The sequence below is a fragment of the Carcharodon carcharias genome, chromosome 16 (genome assembly GCF_017639515.1).
Source record: "Carcharodon carcharias isolate sCarCar2 chromosome 16, sCarCar2.pri, whole genome shotgun sequence".
Classification (NCBI taxonomy): domain Eukaryota; kingdom Metazoa; phylum Chordata; class Chondrichthyes; order Lamniformes; family Lamnidae; genus Carcharodon; species Carcharodon carcharias.
This window is the reverse complement of record NC_054482.1, coordinates 18,815,890-18,838,226: the sequence shown is the minus strand read 5'-3', so window position 1 is coordinate 18,838,226 and position 22,337 is coordinate 18,815,890. Positions and strand designations below refer to the sequence as shown.

The following is a 22,337-nucleotide window of genomic DNA, read 5'->3' as shown; positions in this document are numbered from 1 at the left end:
ATCAATTGTAAACAGACTCACATAATCAAACACAGAACAATTGAACACTACATTTATCTTTTAGTTTTCTCTTGTCATCCATTTTGGAAGTTCCCAGAAGGACTTCCTATTGTAGTGTAAGCTGTGCGGTTAAAGTGTGAACCAGGGTGTGAACCCTGCACATCCACCCCCGCCTCCTAACCCCAAACTTTATGAGAAAAAGGCTAGCTCTATCAAATTTGGAATGCTCATCCATGCCTTTGTGACCTCTAGCCTGAGTATTCCAATGTTCTCCAGGCGGGCCTTGCACCCTCCAACCTCCATAATCTTAAGCTCATACAAAACTCTGCTGCCTGTAATCTAACTCACGCCAGGTCACAGCCATCAAAGACCCTTGTGATTGCTGACTACACTGGCTCCTGGTTCATCAATGGCTTAGTTTTAAAATTTTCATCCTCATGTTCAAATCGATACACGGACTCACCCCTCTTTGCCTCTGTATCATCCACCAGTCCTTCAACCTTCTGAAATCTCTGTGCATCTGAAATCTCTCTTGTGCTTTCTTGAATTTCATCACTTCACCATTAGCAGAAATATCTTCAGCTGTCTAGGCCCTAGACTCTGGAATTCCCTCCCTAAACCTCTCTGCCTTTCTGCCCCTCTCCTTCTTTATGTTGCTCCGTAAAACCTACCTTATTTGACCAAGATTTTGACCATCTATCCGAATGTGGCATGGTAAGAGACCTTGTCTGATAATGCTCCTGTGAAGTGCCTTAGGTCTTTTTTTACTGTGTTGAAGGTACTATATAAATGCAAATTGTTGTTGTTGGACCTAATTTTAACATCCTTGGTGAACTCTTGGATACTGCGCCATCTCTTACTCGGAATTTGCTACTTGAGGGACCGAAACTCGAATTCTGATACAGGATTTAAAGGCTTGCAGCAACTTAAAGGTGTTCCACCATCAATTTGCTTTCTGCCAATACTGCTTCCACCTACTTATTTCAAGAAGGTAAGTTAGACTTTCACCAGAACAGGGAGCCCCAGGACTCATCTTCCCCGCTTCATCCTGAACCCCATTCAACAAAAAAAAAACAATGCCGTGATGCAAGGCAGCGGAGACCACATTGTTTGCGTCAGAGAGGCACAGGACCTATAGGTGAGGACCACATTACAGCTGCTTTACCAAGAGAATGGTAGGGCATCATGTTGACTCAGTAATGCAAACATTTTAATGACCTTATCAGGCCAGATGAGGTAAGAGGTATCAGCAAAATGCACTGCAAGGAGAAGGCAGCCCATAATCTAATAGCACAGTGGGTGTACCTACACCACATGGACTGCAGCAGTTCAAGATGGCAGCTCACCACCACCTTGTTAAGGGCAATTAGACTATGGGCAATAAATGCTGACCTAGCCAGCGATGGCCACATTCCATGAGCAAATAAATTAAAATGAGAGTAACAGGATGAGAAAGGCCACAGGTAAGAATCTCTGACCTATGCCCTCTAACCCAAAATGGAGGTACAATCTTTGGAACGCTCAGAAGGTTGGGCCAGGGAATCTCAGAGGGCAGAAAACTCAGGGGCAGCTGCCAGGAATGTGAGTGCGCAAGTGTAGAAGGCTAAAACCATAAAAAAAAACAATTTGGATTTACAAAAAGCAGCTTATGGTGATTGAGAAAAGGAGCAAGGATAAAGCTTTGCTACTCTGTGTAATTTTGGACACTCCATTAAAGGAAAGGCATTAAAGTCAAAATGAGAAAGAAGGACTTACATTTTTATAGCACCATTCATGACCACAGGACATCCCAAAGTATCTTACAGACAGTTAGGTACTTTTGAAGTCTGGCCATATAGGAAACACAGCAGCCAGTTTGCCCGCAGCAAAGTCCTAGAAACAGCAATGTGATAATGACAAGATCATCTGCTTTTATGATGTTAGTTGGAGGATATATATTGACCAGGGCACCAGGAATAGCTCCCGTGCTCCTCTTTTCAACAGTGCCACCAGAATTTTTGCATCCGCCAAGAGAGGAGAGATGGGGCTGCAGTTTAACATCGCATCCAAAAGACAGCACCTGTGACAGTGCAGTGCTCCCTCAGTACTGCACTGAAATGCCAGCCTTGGTTTTTATGCTCAAGTCCAGGGATGGTACTTGAACCCACAACCTACTCTCTTAGAGACAAGAGTGCTACCAACTGAGCACAATTGATGCATACAGTGAGCATGTGTTGCACAATGACCCAGGTGGATTGATAGAGGGGTGAGAAACTGGAGCTATGAGAAAAGACTTGAGACACTGGAACTAAATCTCCTGGAGCAGAGAGGGCAAAGAGTGAACTATTAAACTCCTGTTTTAAGATCTTGAAGGGTTTTGATAGATCGAATAGGGAAAGACTATTTCCTTTGGTTGAGAAGTCAATGACCAGAGGTCGTCAATTTAAAATAGTGACAGAGAAAGAGTAGAAAGAGATGAAGCATAATGTCTTTACACACAGAATTGCTGGAGCATGGAATGCTTTGCCACAGGGAGTGGTTGAAGCAGAAACCTTTTAAAAGAAAATTGAGTAAATATTTGAAGCAGAGAAAGATACAATGCTACGGGGAGAAAGCAGGGCAGTAGGATTAATTTGGATTACTCTAGCAATGAGTCAGCACATTCATCATGAGCTTGAATGGCTTCTTTCTATAACATAGATTCTATGTCTCTATGGAAAGATTAAGGTTTATTTTGACCATTTTGTTTTTGGAGTATTGCTTTTTAATATCTCATTGCTTTTCTTTTGGCTACCTGGTCACTTGATGGCCTGTGCCCCACATTCAGTCACACGCCGTGGATGGTGCTCATCTCCTTATCTTAGTGCCCCGTTCTGCTGCTCTACTCTCTGTAATTCCTTCAATTAAACATCACAGTATTATTTCATAACTAGATTGTATTAGCTTTATAAATTTGAATTTTACCTATTGTAAAATCATGCTATTTTAATTTTAATGACGTACAGTTTACATCACCTCCAGATGCTGCTGTTCAGGTTTCCCCTTTAGAATTGTACCCTTTACTTTATAATGCCTCTCCTCATTATTCTGACCAAAATTTATCACCTCACACTTCTCTGCATTAGTTTTCATCGGCCACATCTATCCATTCCATCAGCCTGTCCACGCGCTCTTGAAGTGTATCATTATCTTCCTACAGTTCACAATACTTCCATGTTTTGTGTCATTTGCAACTTTTGAAATTGTCCCCTGAAGTCTAGGTCATGAATATATATCAAGAGAAGCAGTGGTCCTGGCACCAATTGTTGGAGACCCTGCAATGAACTTTTCTCCAGTCCACAAAACAACCATTCACCATTACGCTCTGTTTCCTGTCACTCAGCCAATTTTGTATCCATGCTGCTACTGTCTCTTTTATTCCTTGAGTTTCAACTTTGCTGGCAAGTCTATTATGTGGCACTTTATCAAACGCCTTTTGAAAGCCCATGTATGCTACAGCAACCACATTACTCTCATCAACCCTTTCTGTTACCTCATCAAGAAATTCAATCAAGTTAGTTAAATATGATTTGCCTTTAACAAGTCCATGATGGTTTTCTTTAATTAATCCACACTTGTCCAAGTGACTGTTAATTCCGTCCAAGATTATTGTTTCTAATAGCTTTCCCACCTTGGCGGTTAAATTTACTAGACTGTCATTGCTGGATTTATCCTTACACCTTTTCTGAACAAGGATGTAACTTTTGCAATTTTCCAGTCCTCTGGTGTCACTCATAATTCTAAGGATAATTGGAAGCTTACGGCCAATGCCAACACCATTTCCTCCCTTATCTCCCTCAGTATCCTCAGATACATCATATCTGGTCAACTTTAAATATACAGCCAGCCTTTCTTGTACCTCCACTTTCTCAATTTTTGGCCCATCCTGTGTCTCAACTACTTCCTCTTTCAATATGACATAGGCAGCCTCTCCTTCCTTGGTAAAGGCAAATACAAAGTACTCATTTAGCACCTTGTCCACGTCTTCTGCCTTCATGCATAGATCTTGCTTTTTTGTCCCTAATCAGCCCTATCCTTCATCTCACTATCCTTTCACTAGTTATAAGTCTATGGAAGACTTTTGGATTCACTTTTATGTTAACTGCCAGTCTCTTCTCACACTTTCTCTTCACCTCTCTCATTTCTTTTTCACTTCCCCTCTGAACTTTATTTATTATCAACCTGACATGTGTCATATGTAGCCTTTTTCTGCTTCATCTCACCGTCTATCTCTTTTGTCATTCAGTGAGCTCTGGTTTTGCTTGTCCTAATTCTTCCCTCGTGGGAATGTACCTTGACTGTACCCAAACTATCTCCTCTTTAAAGGCAGCTGATTATTCCGTTACAATTTATCTGGGCCACATTGGTTTTTACGCACTGAAATTGGATCTCCTGCGTTCAAGTATTTTACTTGAGATTGCTCCTTGTCCTTTTCCACAGCTAACCTAAACCTTCTGATACTATGATCACTGTCCCATAAATGTTCCCCGATCGACACTTGATCCACTTGACACACCTCATTTCCCAGAGCCAGATTCAGCAATGCCTCCTTCCTCATTGGGCAAGAAAAATACTGATAGAGAAAAACACTTCAAAAACTCTTCCCCCTCTCTGCCCTTTACACTATTACTGTCCCAGTTTATATTAGGACTATTAAGGCTCCCATTATCACTACTGTATAATTGGTTCATCTCATTGTAATTTCCCTAAAAATTTTCTTACCTATATCCTTCCCAATATTTGGCGGTTTATAGAAAATATCCAGCAGTGTAATAGGAATTGAGGGGCAGGAGTAGGCCATTCGACCCCTTGAGCCTGCTCTCCCATTCAACTGGATCATGGCTGACCTTCTACCTCAATGCCATTTTCCTACACCATCCCCATGTCTCTTGATGTCTCTAATGTGTAGAAACCTATTGATCTCAGTCTCAGACATATTCAATGACTGAGCCTCCACAGCCCTCTGGGATAGAGAATTCCAAAGATTCACCATCTTCTGTGAGAAGAAACTCCTCCTCATCTTAACTTTAAATGGCATACCCCATATTCTGACACTGTGCCCCATTGTCCTAAACTTCACCACTCACCCACCGTGCCCCTCTACCCCCACCCCACCCTGCCCCACCCACTATCACCCCAGCCAGGAGAAAAATCCTTCCTTTATTTGCTCTGTCCAGCGCTGTAAGAATATAATGTAATATAAGGTAATGATGCCTCAATATTTTTCTTAACTCTATCCAAGTAGATTCTGCTCTTGATCCCTCCAGGACATCCACTCTCTCCAGCACTGTAATATTCTTCTTAATGAATACAGTCACCACTCCTCCTTTCTTTCCTTCACAATCTTTCCTGAACACCTTTTATCCAGGAAAAAATAATACCCAGTCCTATCCTTCTTTGAGCCAGCCTCCATTATCACCACAACATCATACTCCCATCTGATTCTCTGCATGTGCAGATCGCCAACGTATTTATCAAATTGTCATGATACAAAACTTGGAAGCATTGTGCACTGTGAGGAGGATATTATAGAACTTCAAAAAGGACATAGACAAGTTGGTGGAGTGGGTGGCCAAGAGGTAGATGAAATTCAGTGCAGAGAAGTGTGAAGTGATCCATTTAGGTAGGAAGAACATGGAGAGACATATAAAATAAAGGGTACAGTTCTAAAGTAGGTGCAGGAACAGAGGGACCTGGGTGTATATGTGCGTAAGTCATTGAAGGTGACAGGTTGGGAAAGTGGCTAATAAAGCATACAGTATCCTGAGCTTTATTAATAGGGGTATAGAGTACAAGATCGAGGAGGTTATGTTGAACTTGTATAAGACACTGGTTTGGCCTCAACTGGAGCATTGCATCCAGTTCTGGGTGCCACACTTTAGGAAAAATATGAAGGCAGGAAAGATTCATGAGAACGGTTCCAGGAATGAGGAACTCCATTTAAGTTGATAGATTGGAGAAGTTGTGACTGTTTTCCTTGGGGAAGAGGGAATTTGATTATCATGAAGAATGTAAAGGGCTACAGGCAGAAGGCAGGGGAATGGCACTAGGTTCATTGCTCATTCTGAGAGCCCGTGTAGACATGACAGCCTGAAAGGCCACCTTCTGTATTGTAATAATTCTGTGATTTTATTTGTATGTATACATATATGCACACTAAGCCTAACCTTGACCTTAATGCATTCCTTTTTATTCTGACCCCACCAAAGACCTTACTATTTCTTACAGTAGCGCTATCTGACCCTCCCAAAAAATTGTGCATCTTTATTTCTACATCCTGGTTCCCATCACCTGCCAAGTTAATTTAAATCCTCACCAACAGCACAAGCAAACTGCGCTGTGAGGACATTGATCCCAGCTCTGTTGCGGTGCAGCCCTTCTGACTTGTATTGAGCCCACCTCCCCCAGAACTAGTCCCAATGTCCCAGGAATCTAAAGCCCTCCCTCCTGTACCATTTTCCCAGCCAGGCTTACATTTGCTTTATCCTTCTACCTCTAGACGCTCAACGTGTACCCTCACCATCAATGTGTCCCACCTCACTATCAACACCACACTATCAATGTTTCCTGTCTCACTATCAGTGCATTTCACCTCAATATCGGTGTGTGCCACCTCACTATCAGTGCATTCCACCTCACTATCAGTGTGTCCCAGCTCAATATCAGTGTGTTCCACCTCACTATTGGCATCTTCTACCTGACTGTACCTGAATGTGTTTGTGCATGTGTGTGTGTGTGTTTATTTGAGTGTTTGACTGTGTGTTTGTGCTAACTGTGTGTTTGTATGTCTACCTCTGAGTGTGTCTATGCATACAAGTTTGACCTTTAGGCTCTGTATGTGCTGGTTGCCGGCCAAAATACTGTCCCAGCAGATTTCCTCCATCACTGCCCTCCCCAGTTACAAAGGTCAAATGCTAAAGGCAAGACATACTCACCTCCTTCGATCCTACCTAACAGGGCTGATCTTTGCTGACTTTTAACTCCATGCAGAACCTACCTGTTTGATATTGCATTGATGAAGGTGTCCAGGTTGAAAGCAGGAGCAAGGGTCTCTCCCAAACTCTGAAACCCACCCCTTCAAGAAGATTGCTAGAGCATTGCTGGAGCTGGTGTATTGCTATTGGCACTCACCTCTGGAGTTTAGACACCATATGTGCTATAATAATTGCTTTGCAATGTGAAGGGGGAAGACAGGTCAGGTGAAGGGAAATTTAGAAGTCTAAAGAAAAAATGATTTGGTTAAAGACAAGCAGAGAGGAAGGGACAGAAAGGTTAACACTAAGTGTGCATCAATGAATAAGATCCGTGCATAAAGAAATAAAATAAAATGCTCTTAATCTGAATGCCAAGCATTCTTAATAAAATAGATTAACTTATGACACAAATTGAGATAAATGGTTTAGATCTAAGTGCCCTTACAAAGACATGGTGACAAGGCGATTGAGTTTTGGAAATAATTACAGAATGGTTACAGCAAGAAGGAGACCATTCAGCCTGTCATGTTTGTGCTCACTCTTTGAAGAAGCAGTTCACCTAGTGCCATTCCCCTCCCCATAGCCCTGCATATTCTTCCTTTTCAGATTATAAGAAGGGAGGCAGAATGGAAAAGGAGGATGATGTAAGGACACTAATGGGAAAGAATCTTGGCTCAGAAGATCAGAAAATAAAATCAGTTTGGATGAAAATTAGGAGGTAACTAGGGCTGATGGGAGTAGTCTTATAGCCCCCTACCCCACCCCTCACAATAGTAGTTATAGTGTTTATACTGTTGGTCAGAACGTTAAGCAAATAAATAATTGGAGCTTGTAACAAAGGCAATTTAATGAATGTGGGGGTCTTTAATTTTCCGATAGAGTGGAACAATCAAATTGACAAAGGTTGTATGAAAGATGAGTTTGTGGAATGTTTTCACAATAGTTTCCTGAAACAATCCATTGTGGAACTAATTAAGGATAAAGCTATTTGAGATCTGGTATTGTGCAACGAGGCAGAGTTAATTAGTGATCTCATTGTAAAAGACCCTCTGCATTCATACCACAACTGAATTCCATAATTTGAAGGCAACACTCCAGTCCAAAACAAAAATCTTAAACCCAATTATCGGTGTGAGGAGAGAGATAGCTAAGACTTATTGGGTAAAAAGACTTAAATACATGGCTTTAAATAAACAATGGGAAACATTAAATAAATAATTCAAAATGATCAACTAAAATACATTCCATTAAAAAGCAAAAACTCAGCAAGGAAGAACCATCTGTGGCTTAATAGGGAAGTTCAGGCTAGTATTGTATTAAAAGAAGAGGCTTGTACTTTAGCAAAGAACTGTAGTAAGGCTCAGGATTGGCAGTGTTTTAGAAACCAGCAAAAGGTGACCAAAAAGTTAATAAAAATGGGGAAAAAAAAATATGAAAGTAAACTAGCCAGGAATATAAAAACAGATTGTAAGAGTTTTCTAAGTATATAAAAAGGAGAGTAGCCATAATAAATGTTGATCCCTTAGAGGACAAAAGAGAGAGAAATTATCAAGGGGAATGAGGAAATGGTAGAGATGAAGATGCAAATTACATACCATAAATAGAGGGTAACCAAGAGGTGAATGAGAGTGCAGAACTTAAGATAACTAATATCAGCAGGGGAATAATATTGGAGAAACTTAATGGACTAAAAGCCGACAATCACCAGGACCTGATAGCCTACACCCTAGAGGTAGCTGCAAAAAAAGTCAACGCACTAGTTATGATTTTCCAAAACTCTCTAGATTCTAAAACAGTGCCAATGGACTAGAAGTCAACAAATATGAGCAAAAGAAAGGGGGGAGAACAAAAATACACTCAGAAAAACAGTATGATCAGACAAAGTCAACATGGTTTTCTGAAAGGGAAATCATGATGAAGTGGAACCAGGTCATGTAGTATTCTTGGGAAGCAAAAGGCATTTATTAAAGTGCCACTCAATAGTTTAATATGCAAGATAGGAGCTCATGAATTTGGGAGTAATGTATTAGCATAGTTGATTAATGGGTAGGGGGCACAGACTAAAGAAAAATGGGGAATTCTCAAGTTGACAGCTGTAACGAGTGTAGTGTAGCAATGATCAGTGTGTGGGCCTCAGGTACTTACAATCTATATTAGCAACTTAGATGAAAAGACAAAGCGTAATGTATCTAAGGGCGGAATCATCCCAGATTAGCACTAAGTGCAGTAGCAGGTGGGAAAAAGGACATTATACCTGCCGGCTGCAATGGCAGCTTTTCACGCCATATCGTCTGCTTCCCACCTCATTAGTTATGCAGCCACAGGGAACACGCCATCTCGCTGGTGGGTTGCCGTGCCGTTACCAAACCGCTTTCCTCTTTCTGGTGCTATATCTAAACTGCAGCCGCACACACAGTTCTCAATGCTTGTAGCCCAGGACTGCTCCGGTGAAGACATGGCCCTGAAAGCCAGGAAGAGTTCAGTGCCCAGACACTGGAATGTCTTTTGGACGCCCTCCGTGATGTCCTCTCCATCCCCGCTCTGGCTGCAGGAGGTCCAGCAATCTCACCACTCCAGCTTGGGAGGAGGTGGCAGTGGTGGTCAGTGCCAGTGCTGCACAGAAGAGGTTGACCATCCAGTGGAGAAGGAGCATGAATGATTTTGTCCGTACCATCAGGTTAAGGCAACCATCTCATCACTCTAAGCTCTCACACCCACAAGCCCATCACACATTCACTGGCATCTCACTCAATGCCAGCTCAAGGGACATCACCAATCATTCTCTCTCACACACACACCCTCACTTCTCCATCTGGCCTTATCTCCTCTGAAGCCCGCAACATCTTGAGGCCACTCGCACAGATCAACATGTGCCCCCGCACACACCCTGGGATACCCCCATTTCCCTGTTCACTGCAGTGCAGCCTCTTCCCTTGCCTGAGGCTCCTTTTTCCTTCCTCAAACAAGCCTTAGCCACCCCCCCCCCCCCCCCCCCCCCCCCCCCGCCTTACGGCTGGTCTGGTAGGTAGAGGTCTCCCCATGAGCCCCCCCTAAAAGTGATGTGGCGCTGCCTGCGAAGCCTGGCGCTGATGATCGCGAGTGCTGCCCGAAGCAAGGTGGGCAAACAAACCTCTAAGCTCCGAGCGAAATGCAACCTGCCAGGTGCATATTGCTTTTGTACAATTGTGAAATTCGTCGGCGTGCAATCACGCCAATGTGCCTGGATGATCCAGCGTGGGGGATGATTCCAGCGGGCAGGACTTATCATGATATGCAGATGTATGGAAATGAAGTTCCCGACGTCCAGTGGTGGTAAATGTGGCCTGCCATTGACGGGCAAAGCAGGCGATTGCAAACCGGTTTCATGCCGGCGTGAAACTGATTTTTGGCCTTCCTGCTTTATTATCCGCTCACACCCACTATGACACCCGACACTAATGGGCACAGAAAATTCCATCCTAAGTTTGCTGACAATACAAAGAAAAGTGGTAATGCAAGCTGTGAGGATGATACAAAGAGGTTGTAAAGAGATACAGGCAGGTTAAACGAGTGGGTAATATGTGGCAGATGAAGTATAATGTGGAGAAATGTGAGGTCATTCACTTTATTAGTAAGTATGTGAAAATAGAATATTTTATAACCATGTGTAATTTAAACGGTGATGCTCAGAGAAACTTTGGTTTACTTGTACAAGGAACATGGAAAGTTAACATGCAAGTGTAGCAAGCAATTAGTATGGCAAGTGGCATTTTAACCTTTATTGAAAGGGTATTGGAGTACAAGAATAATGAAGTGTTCCTACAACTGTGTTGGGCTCTGGTGACACATCCTGGAGAATGGTGCACAATTTTGATCTCCATGTCTGAGGGAGGATATACTTGAATTGGAGGTGGTTCAGCGAAGGGTCACCAGATTGGTTCCTGGGATGAGAGAGCTGTCCTATGATGAGAGGCTGAGTAAATTGGATCTATACTCTTTGGTGTTTAGAATAATGCGAGGTGATCTTATTGATTCATACATGACTCTGAAGGGGGCTGTCAGACACTGAGAAGTTGTTTCCCCTGATTGAGGAATCTAGAACATTGGGGCACAGTTTCAGAATAAGAGTCGATCAATTAGGACTGAGATGAGGAGAAACTTCTTCACTCAAAGTGTTGTGAATCTTTGGAATTCTATACCCCCAGAGAGTTATGGATGCTCCATTGTTGAATATATTTAAGGCCGAGACAGAAAGATATCTGGCATCAGAGGGAATCAAAGAGAGCAGGCAGGAAAGTGAACTTGAAGCAGAAGATCAGCCGTGAACTTATTGAACGACAGAGCAGTCTTGAGGGGCTGAATGATCTACTCCTGCTCCTATTTCTTATGTTCAGTAGCTTACAGTGCCTTCCTACTTACTAAACACTGAGGTGGGTTAGACATAGTCATTTTGGGGACGGGGTTTTTGTCTACTGATGAACTTCGTTGTCAGTCCTGGATAACAGGACAACCTCTATTCATTTCATCGGGTGTCAGCATCAAGTGGAGGTCAGACAAACCACCACTAGATTGGGATTGAAGCTTCATGTACCCTGTCCTGTTGAGTACTTCCAAGGCAGGTACAGCATTGAATGATGCAGGGTGAATCTGCCTTCCTGTTCCCCTAACAATGTGCCTCATATCCCCAAAACAAAGAAGAGCACAGCTTATTGTAACAGCCCAACATTTCCAAGCCCAGCTCCAGCCACCCTTGTCACCTCTTTCAGCAAGATTATTGATTTCATGCCATTTATACTGTGCACCAAGGGTTTTCTTTTGGCTGTGGACTACAAAATGGGTTGTTACACCAAGCTTATTTAATGCACAGCCTCTGCAGCTGTCACTGCAGCACTTTTACCTTTTCCAAATATTGTTTCAGTCTTGCTATCACGGCTTTTACATTTTCATTGACTCCTAGTCTTTGCACTGCAATACCTCCCACAACATTACGTACCTGAATGTCTGGCAGCTTCTGCAGAGAGGAACACAGTTAACGTTTCAAGTCCGTATGACTGTTCATCAGAACTGAACCTATATTGTGTTGTGAAGTAGTTCTGACTCTTAGGTTCTGTATAGATGGGAGTGGGTCCTAATCCCACACCCTGTAGGAGTCTGGATCCTACTGTAATATCGTGTGCAGGTTTGACTCTTGATCTTTCAGAGATGTGGTTCCTGGGCTACTATCCTGTAAGGACATGGTTCAACTCCAAAATAATACAGGGATATGGATCCCGCTTCTTTACTCTGTAGGGAGATATCATCTGTGTACAGATCCTAGTCCTGTTCCATTGCATTCTGATTTCTCTGAGTTTTGCTGCAAAGCTCAGTATCAGTACACTTCAAGTCAATATTCCTAAGATGTGTGTGTTCATGGGCACACAGCAGCCCACAAGGTACTGAGCCGACCTTGAACTGTGATGAATAACTTGTCAGAATTTGAAGAGATTGCACACTGAAAGAAACGCCACTCACAACATGCACATTTTAAAGGGAACATTACTTCATATTGAAGAAAATAACCTTAAACAAACAATCCACTTCCAAAACTTTATTTGTTAGAAAAGAGAGTGGCGCAAGAGGACTGGTGGACATCTAATGCTATTCCTATCTTTAAAAAGAGATTAAACAACTCCATGGAACCATCGATCAATTAACTTAATATGGGTGTTAGGAATCATAATGGAATCTTTACTCAAAGGTGATGCAGAAAAATACCTAGTTAGCGTAGTTTCCAAAGGGAAGGCCATGCGTTATTAACTGGATTGAATTATTTCAGGAATATTAGCAGAATGAGTAGACAAGAAAAATACAATAATTAATATATTTGGAACTTCAAAAGGCTATCAATAAGATTCTGCATGGTAAACTTTTGACTAAGGTCAGGACATGTGCAGTCAGGCTCCAAGTAGCAGAACGGGTAGCAAGCTGGCTATAAAATAGAAGGTAGAGAGTAGAGTTTAAAGATAGTTACTCATCCTGCACAAGGTAGAAAATGGTGGTCCACGGGGATTGATGCTTGGACTATGTTGTTCACCATTTATATAAAAGATTTGGGCTCAGGAAACAGAAAAACAAGACCAAATTGGGGTGATAGTTCATACTGTGGGAGCTGCAACAAAATACCAGACAAGATTGATAAGCCTGCAAAATGGGCATATAATCGACAAATGATTTTCAATTAAGGCAGGTCTGACAGAGGCATGAGGGCCAAATGGCCTTGTTTTGTGCTTTGCCTCACCACCACCTCTCTCAAACTCTCCATTATCTCCAAATTGCCATACTGCCTGTCCATGATCTACCACTGGATAAATAGAGATTTCTTCCAACTAAAATTATTGTTTTTGATCCCCACAGCTAACTCCATCCCCTATCCATTGACTCCATCAGTCTCCCTGACAACTGCCTGATCCTGAACCAAACAATTCTTCACCACAGTCTACCACAAGCCTACCCTCGCCTGTCAATATACGCTTTGGGATTCTTACAATTGGCCTTATTGTCAAACTTGTAAAAAGGGCCCAGGTCATTTTATCACCATGCAAGCTCGATGCTGAAATAGGGTGCATCAAAGACATCCTGCGGAATAACAGCTACCGTGATCAGATCTGTTCATGCTGATTATCGCACAAACTCATCAATGGGCCTAAAGTTGTAACCTTTGGCCCTGAATCCTGAAAAGTGCCCAATCTATCTCAGATTACCCTGGAAGGGCAAGGTATCTCAAAAATTTGAGCAACAGGTGAAGCTAGCTGTTTCACGCTGCTACTATGCAGTAGCAACATGCGTGGTATTCGCCACTAACAGGAGGCCAAAAAGATATTCTGTCTACCTCACAAATGAGTAATGTGGTATATGGATTTCAGTGCAGTGTGATGCTAGGTGTGTAGGCCGTATGTCCCAAAGGCGGCAGATTGTACCAAACAGCATGTCCCTTCCACTATTCGCAACTGGCGGGGTACAGACCGTACCCAACCAGCCCATGCTTCCAAACACAGAACACAATGTCCAACATTAGATATGATTCTGCGATTGTACAACATTTGCTAAATAATCCTCAGCATGTTAAAAATTACACTGGCAACCAATTTAAGATTGTCAGTTGGGCTCACAGTGTGAAGCATTTGCGTGTACTGGAAGCTACACATATTAATACACAGTGCCCTGTTCTTTGCAGACAAAAAGAACATGTACACATATTGCGCCTATTTCAGCTAAACAAAATGTGATAGCCATTTGCTGGTTCCTTCTCAGGGCAATGCTTTGACCAATCAGAGTCAAGCTGCCTGGTTTAAATTTCAAACAATGCTTGGCAGTTAACTATCAGTCACCGTTAAGTAAGGTGCATTCTCCATGGCAACACCTCTCCTAATCAGAGTCCACTTGCCAACCAATCATCGTTCTCTTCTCATACAGTATTAATTTGTTGCTCCCCCTGACATTAGTATCCTTGCAATTGTCCTGATGAGTGCAAGAAGAAAAGCTTTGACAAAATGTCTTTTTTCAGCAACACCCAAGTTCTACGAGGTGACTATTTGATATGTATTAATAACCTAGATGTTGGTGTACAGTGAACAATTTCAAAATTTGCAGATGATACAAAGCTTGGAAGTATTGTAAACTATGAGGAGGACAGTGTAGAACTTCAAAAGGACATAGACAAGTTGGTGGAATGGGAGGTTGGGGGCAGATGAAGTTCAATGTAGAGAAATGTGAGACGATACTTCTTGGTGGGAAAAACAAGAGCGCCAGTATAAAATACAAAGTACTACACTAATGGGGGTGCAGGAGTAGAGGGACCTGGGTGTCTATGTGCAGAATTTATTAAAGGTGGCAGAACAGCTTGAGAGAGCAGTTAATAAAGTGTTATGTCTGTCACCGATGCTATTCGCTGAGCAAACCAAATCCCAGAAGGAAACTTGTCTTACTGATCATGGCCTTTTTTTTGTGTATTTTGAAAATGAGGGAGAAACTACTGATCCTAGAAGCATAGAATCCTAGTAACACTTGTGGGATTTTAAATGTAAAAGATTTATTAACAGGAAGAAAAAAAAAATACCTTAAGCACACCAGATTAAAATTACACAGTTAAAACAGTCTTAAGAAACATTCCCCAAAGAAAGACCCATTTGGACAGAACACACAAGTAAACTACTTGGCAACAGCTCCCTTACAGATTTTTAATCATAAAAATCCAGTAATATTACCCAAGGCAAAAACTACTGTTACTTTATGATTTCTCACTTCCTTCCACTCTGCTGTGGAGACCCAAGAAGGTCCAGAAACAGACTGCTTTTTGAAAACAAAGTCTTTTTCTGGCTTGAAACTGGATGGTTGCTTCAAATTCACAACTTTTCTCAGCACAGAGCTAGTCTCAGGACATCTTCGCCACACAGCCAACATAACTCACCTCAGCAATTCCAAAATATAAAAATCTCTCATATTTTCCTATTACCTCCACTTTCAGGTCAAATAAAATTTAATAACCTTCCCCTGTTTACTTATGAAACCTTTGTTAGTTGTGAAAGCCCCTTGTCACTTCTAAACTTCCATCTGAAATTTAACAGCTGGCAAGTCAAGTCCTTACCTCACCCCTAATGCAAATTTCCAAACCTAATCTATTTACTCGTACATTTAACTTCACCACAGTGCTTCATTACAAATACACGCATCTAGCTACTTTACCTTTCATCTCTCAGTTCCCACAGACAAGTTGTCTTTACTAACCTTCCCCCAGTTTAATTAATCATGAACGAACACACACACACACACACACACACACACACACACACACACACCTGCCTTTACAGAATACCACCATATTCCTAGGCCAGAATTTTTAGCTCATCGGCCGAGCTCACGCCCAGCTTGGCCAAGCATAAAATGATGCATGATATTTCAGTTGGTAGGCACGTGCCATAGTCAGCAGTGTGCCCTCCGACAATTGAAAGGCCTATTAAGGCCATTAAAAAGGTAATTGAAATAAATTTTTTTATGCCCATCCAACGTTACGGTTGTCGGGTGGGCGAAAAGGCCAAGCAGCCTTTGCAATTTTTAGGAAACGTCATCCACAGGCGGGATGAGGTTTCCAACAACAGATAAAAATAAATTTAAAATGTTAACATTTCATTCACAACATGTCCCCGCTCATGCGACAGAGTCACATGAGGGGACATGTTTTATAACAATTTTAAAATCTTTATTTTCAATGTTTAAAACGCTTCATCTCCCTGAGGCAGTTCTGTGCCTCAGGGAGCTTTTCCAGCGTGCACCCGTGTGCATGGGTGAAGTTCGTGCTCGCCCTCCTCCCCACCCCCACACACACAGAGGCCGCTCTGAGCGCTGCTGTGCACAACTCACGCTGGACGGGCTATAATTAGCCCAATCGTGGGCCGCGTGCCCCCGCCAAGCTCGCCCGACGAGGGAAAAGTCCCCACCCCCCCAAGTAGTTTTTTTTAAATGCATACAGTATCCTAGACTTTATTAGTAGGGACGTAGAGTACAAGAGCAAGGAGGTGATGGAATGCATGTGTTGTCTTATGAGGAAAGGTTAGACAGACTGGGCTTGTTTCCACTGGAGTTTTGAAGAATGAGGGGTGATTTGAATGAAGTATATAAGATCCTGAATGGTCTTGACAAGATGGACATGGAAAGGATGTTTTCTCTAGTGGGTGAGTCCAGAACTATTTTAACTTTTAAAATTAGGGTTCGCCGTTTTAGGACAGAGATGAGGAGAATTTTTTTTCTTTCAGATGGCTGTGCGACTTTGGAATTCTCTGCCTTAGAGGGCGGTGAAGGTGGGGTCAGTGAATATTTTTAAGGCAGAGGTATATAGATTCTTGTTATGTAAGGGAATCAAAGGTATTCAGGGGTAGATGGGAATATGGAAATTGAAACACAAGATCAGCCATGATCTTACTGAATGGCAGAGCAGGCTCGAGGGAGTGAATGGTCTATCCCTGTCCCTATTTCTTATGTTGTTATGTATAAGACACTAGTTAGACCTCAGCAGGAGTACTGTGTACAGTTCTGGACATTGCATTTTAAGAAGGATGTGAAGGCATTGGAGAGAGTACAGAAGAAGTTTACAAGAATGATTTCAGGGATAAGAAACTTCAGTTATGAAGATAGATTGGAAAAGTTGGGACTCTTTTCCTTGGAGAAAAGAAGGCCGAAAGGGGATTTGATATAAGTACTCAAAATTATGAGGGGCCTGGACAGTGTAGATAGGGGATACTGTTCCTATTGGCAGAAGGATTAAGAACCAGAGGGCACAGATTTAAAGTAATTGTAAAAGAAGCAAAAGTGATATGAGAAAAATCTTTTTCACACAGTGAGTGATTAGGATCTGTAATGCATTGCCTAAGAGCATGGTGGAGGCAGGTTCAATCGAGGCATTCAAGAAGGAATTAGATGATTATTTGGGGAGAAGGGGAAAAGGCAGGAGAATGGCACAAGGTGAAATGCTCATTCGGAGAACTGGTGCAGACAGGATGGGCTGAATGGCCTCTCTGCGCTGTAACGATTCTGTGGTTCTGCAAAATCACAGACGCCTTGGATTTTATGCAATGCTGCAACCTCAGCCCTATGTTTCTCAGATACTAAACAGCCTGTATCCAGTAACATCATCAGTGAATGCCGAAGAGCACATCAGTGCTGAACTTCACCCTTATTTTCAACTGAATGTCCCAGAAACAACCTGGCCATTTCCTGCACTGCTGATTAATAAGATGGGCTGTGATGCACTTTGGAAATTCATCAATGAACCCGGGAACAGAGCTAAACCCCTTTCATTTTGGGGATTGAAGAGTATGAGGGGGATTTGTGCAAGGTCTGCTTCAGCCTGAAGTGTGTGTGTGTGTGTGTGTGTGTGTGTGTGTGTGTGTATTCTCACAGGGATTAAGTTACAAAGTTTTCCCTCCCTTCTTCCAGATGCAAACTCTTCCTGGGTAATGGTTCCACAGTTACCTGGCACCCTCAGCTGACCAATCACATGCAAAAGCCTAAACAGTAGTATTAGCTATTTCCTTGGTCAATCACCCTATCAGACACCTTAATGTGGGCAGAAACCCCTGAGGAGATCGTGAATTTTGCAACCCTCCACTAAAATGGCAGTCATCATTGGGAGAACCTCTGAGCAAATTACCAGCGTGCCAATCCCAATGCTGTTTTTGCCTGATAGCAGTGCACATGCACTTTAAGTGGAGGTTACAGTGTAACAACCTGGAGTGAGGAATCTTGGCCAGTTTTTCTTTCCCTGCCCCAGGACACTGAGGCCAGCTGCCACAGTCTGGCTGAGTGACCATCCTGGACAGTGTGGCTCAGGGAGAGTGAGTCAGTGGAGGAACCCCACCCTCTACAGAATCAAGTGATGTTTAAAAAGTCAAGGAAAGGCTGTGGGAACAGGCACAGAAGTGCGAGACCCAATATTCCTGGAGCAAAATGTCTCTCTGCATGTGTGCGTGGGGGCACAAGTGTGCATATACACACATGTGTGATTTGTATTCCATTGTATATGATGTAGCTTTTTGTGATCATCCTTAGGTTTACCAGTCAATCATCTCCCATGGGTGGTGAGAGTACCTGAGCCAAACTTAACCACTGTTTATTTTGTGCTTTCAGCCAGCCTGGCTGTTGAGTGTAGATTTGTACCAAAGTAATCCAAGTACTTTTCTCTGTTAATTGTCTCCACCTTCCTTCCCTCTCTTCCTGATTTGACACCTGAGTGTGTTTGGATCCCTGGTTAAGAGACAGCTTCAGCTACCAGAACCAAGCCGTAAGGAACACAGGAACAGGAGGAGGCTGTTCAGCCCCTCCAGCCTATTCTGCCAATAAATTAGACCCGTAACTTAATTCAATCTACATACCTTGGTTCTTGTCTAACAAAAGTCTATTTGTCTCAATTTTGAAATTTTAATTGAACCCCAGCATCTACCTCTTTTTAGCCATCCCATCATTCATGTGTGACTATATATTGAGTGCAATGTCATCAGTTTGTGTTGATGGGGCAACAGTGGGCTGGCTCATTCCCCCTCAGCATCTTCACACATCCAGTTACTGGAAAGGATTTCTGGATAAAGGATCTTCCCTGGTGAACCTTTCCCTTGGCTGAAGATAACATTAGCAAATCTCTCCGATTCACCTCAGTGAACTCAGCTCAGACCAGATATTGAGTCTCAGATCTTCCTCATCACAACAATACTGCTCTTGATTGGTTAAAATTTACATCCTCATATCTGAATCCTTCAGTGACCTCAATCTTCCTGATCTTTTTTAATCCATCTCTAGCCCTCAGCTTTCGGAGAGCTCTAGCATCCCCAATTTCTGTTCTTCCACTGTTGGAGTTCATGCTTTCAGCTGCCGCATCCCTAAATGCTGGAATTCCCTTCCTAAAGCTCTCTACCTTTCTCTCTTCCTTTAAGGCATTTCTTAAAACCCATCTGTTTGACCAAACTTTAATATCTCTTTATGGGGCTTAGTGTCAAGTTTTGCCTAGTAAGGCTCCAGTGAAATACATCAGGGTGTTTAACTACTAGAAAGGTGCTATAAACTGAAAGTTGTTTTTATTAAAGTGAAGGAGTCTTTGGGGAGAAGCAATCAAATGTATTCATTTGCACCTTAATAAGATGGTTGTTTTGGTTTTGTTTTTCTCTTAAGGGCAATGACCTATTGGCTCAACCGTGTTCAGTCTTTCCTGTACTGCACTGACAATGGCCTGGCTGGAGTATTTTCAGAGGAGACCCGGAGCTGCACTTGCCCCTACGACCAGGTGACCTGCCAGAAGGCCATTCCCTGCTTGGTTGGCGAGGGGACTTCCTGTGTGATGTGCGCAACTGACAACCGCACACGCTGCGGGGCCTGCAACGTGGGCTACATGCTGGGCCAAGGGGTCTGCCGGCCAGAGGTCGCTGACCCCACTGAGCAGTACATTGGCTTTGAGACTGAGCAGGACCTGCGGGACATGGAAATCAGGTATCTGCTGCAGAAACGTGACAGCAAGATCATCGTGCCTGCCATCTTCATCAGCAACGACGTGCGGCTCAACAGTTGGTTTGATCCCTCCTGGAGGAAGCGCATGCTGCTTACTCTGAAGAGCAACAAGTACAAGACCAACTTTGTTCATATGATCTTAGGCATGACAATACAAATCTGTTTGACTAAAAACAGTACTTTGGAGCCAGTGCTGGCTATCTACGTGAATCCTTTTGGAGGTAGTCACTCTGAGAGCTGGTTCATGCCGGTAAACGAGGACAGCTACCCAGACTGGGAGAGGACTAAAGTGGATGTGCCTCTACAGTGTTACAACTGGACCCTGATGCTGGGCAACAAATGGAAGACGTTTTTTGAAACGGTCCACATCTACTTGAGGAGCCGCATCAAGTCAAGCAGCAATGATAGCCTGTACTATGAGCCGCTGGAGTTTATTGACCCCTCCAGAAACCTGGGCTACATGAAGATCAGCCACGCCCAGGTGTTTGGTTACAGCATGCACTTTGACCCAGACGCCATTCGGGACCTGATCCTGCAGCTGGACTACCCGTACACCCAGGGGTCGCAGGACTCCGCCCTGCTGCAGCTTCTGGAGATACGGGACCGCGTGAACCGGCTCTCTCCCTATGGTCACCAGCGCCTGGACCTTTTCACCTGCCTGCTCCGCCATCGATTGAAGTTGTCCACCAGTGAGGTGGTCAGAATTCAAGCCTCCCTTCAGGCCTTCAACGCCAAAATCATCAACTCGATCGAAAATGAAACCACCAAGTTATGCAGTTAACCATACTCAACATTCCCAGCACAACACAAGAGCCCACCAGAGTTGATAATGGGGATTTTTCTTTTTGGTGTTCTTTTGTGTGAAATTTGTTTGATTTAACTCTGGATTTTCCCCTTCAACAAGCACCTGTCTTTATCCTGTACATCAGTGTTGGGGAAGTACCGAATCACAGGAGCAAACAGATGAGCAGAAGCCCTTTCCCTAACAGACTTCTTCAACCTGAGCTTGAATATTCAACCAATATCATCATCTTATATTATTTCCAGGACTCTGATGACACAAGCGAAATATTATATCAGGCTTCCTCCTGATTGGGAACAATGAACATTTATTGAACACTAGCCGGGATGGGGAGTAATGCATTGTGCCTGTTTTTTTTTAACAATGGAGTGTTTAGAAATGGCACCCTGTCCATATTAATCTTCCTGATCCATGTTTCTGTAGCAAACACCGGCACAGAAACAAAATGGTGTGATCTGTTACATTTTCTTTATCATTGTATAATTATTTTAATAATTGGTGTTGAGGGACTAATATTTTTCAATGGCATTGTTTTTACTGTATATGCAAGTCCAGCGTGCTGTGGTTGCTCAGTCAAATTTCCTATTTCTAGCTGAGACCGGTCGTGATGCAAAGTGCTCTGGAGTCGAACACAAAGGCGCCTTTTTGTGTCTTCATTTGGACAGGGTTGGGGTCCTGAGGCGGGTGGAGCTGTTGACTGGCCCAGGCATTTGTCATCCAGGCAATCACAGATCATTTTGGAGAAACACTACACACTAACCATTCGCTACCTTATTGTTGGCTTAAGGTTATGAATGTGAAAGTATGGTCAGTACAATAACTGGTTAAATGCTTAAAGTGAATCTTACAGATGTTGAAGAAAGGTTAAATATGACAAAATTATGGCTAATTTAGAAAGTCAATGGAATGCAAAATGGCCATGGTTCAAAATCTGGGAGAGATGCATTGTTATGAACAGCATCAAATACCCATAGAATCATACAGCTCAGAAGAAGGCCATTCTTCCCATCTTGCTTGTGCCAGCTCTTTGAAAGAACTATCCAATCAGTTCCACTCCCCTGCTCTTTCCCCATAGCCCTGCATTTTTTTTTCCTTTTCAAGCACATAACAAATTCCTTTTCAGGCAGTGTATTCCAGATCAAAGCAACTCAATGCATTAAAAAAATCGCCACCTACTCATGATTCTTTTTTAAAAAGACTTTTTCATTCAGTAATGGTTTTCAACAGTTCACGAAAAGCAAATTTCAGCAGGGCAAAAGACCTTTAGGTGTTTTTTTTCCCCTTATTTTTGTGAAGGCTGGATTGGAGGTAAAATGGAAAGCTGGGATGTTACCTTGCCTGTGTTATGATCTGATGTTCAAATGGGCCAACTTGGAGATAAGGTTTCTTTTTCTAAATAACAGAAATGGGACACACACACACACACACACACACACACACACTCAGACCCCCAATTGATACTTGTTGTCAAAGAGCTCTGGAGGGGCCTGACAAAATGTATTTGAATTAAAATGAGAAATCAAACAGATTCTTTATCT

General features: G+C 42.8%; 1 protein-coding gene across 1 annotated transcript in view; it reads left to right on the top strand.

The window, feature by feature from the left end:
- Positions 1 to 20,822, top strand: part of LOC121289295 (BMP/retinoic acid-inducible neural-specific protein 3-like) — a 207,985-nt gene extending 187,163 nt beyond the window's left edge. Inside the window, exon 8 of the mRNA XM_041208600.1 lies at positions 19,665 to 20,822. Coding sequence (XP_041064534.1) covers positions 19,665 to 20,778 — 1,114 coding nt within the window. The 3' untranslated portion in view covers positions 20,779 to 20,822. The remainder of the gene's footprint in view (positions 1 to 19,664) is intronic.
- The last annotated feature ends 1,515 nt before the right edge of the window (positions 20,823 to 22,337 follow it).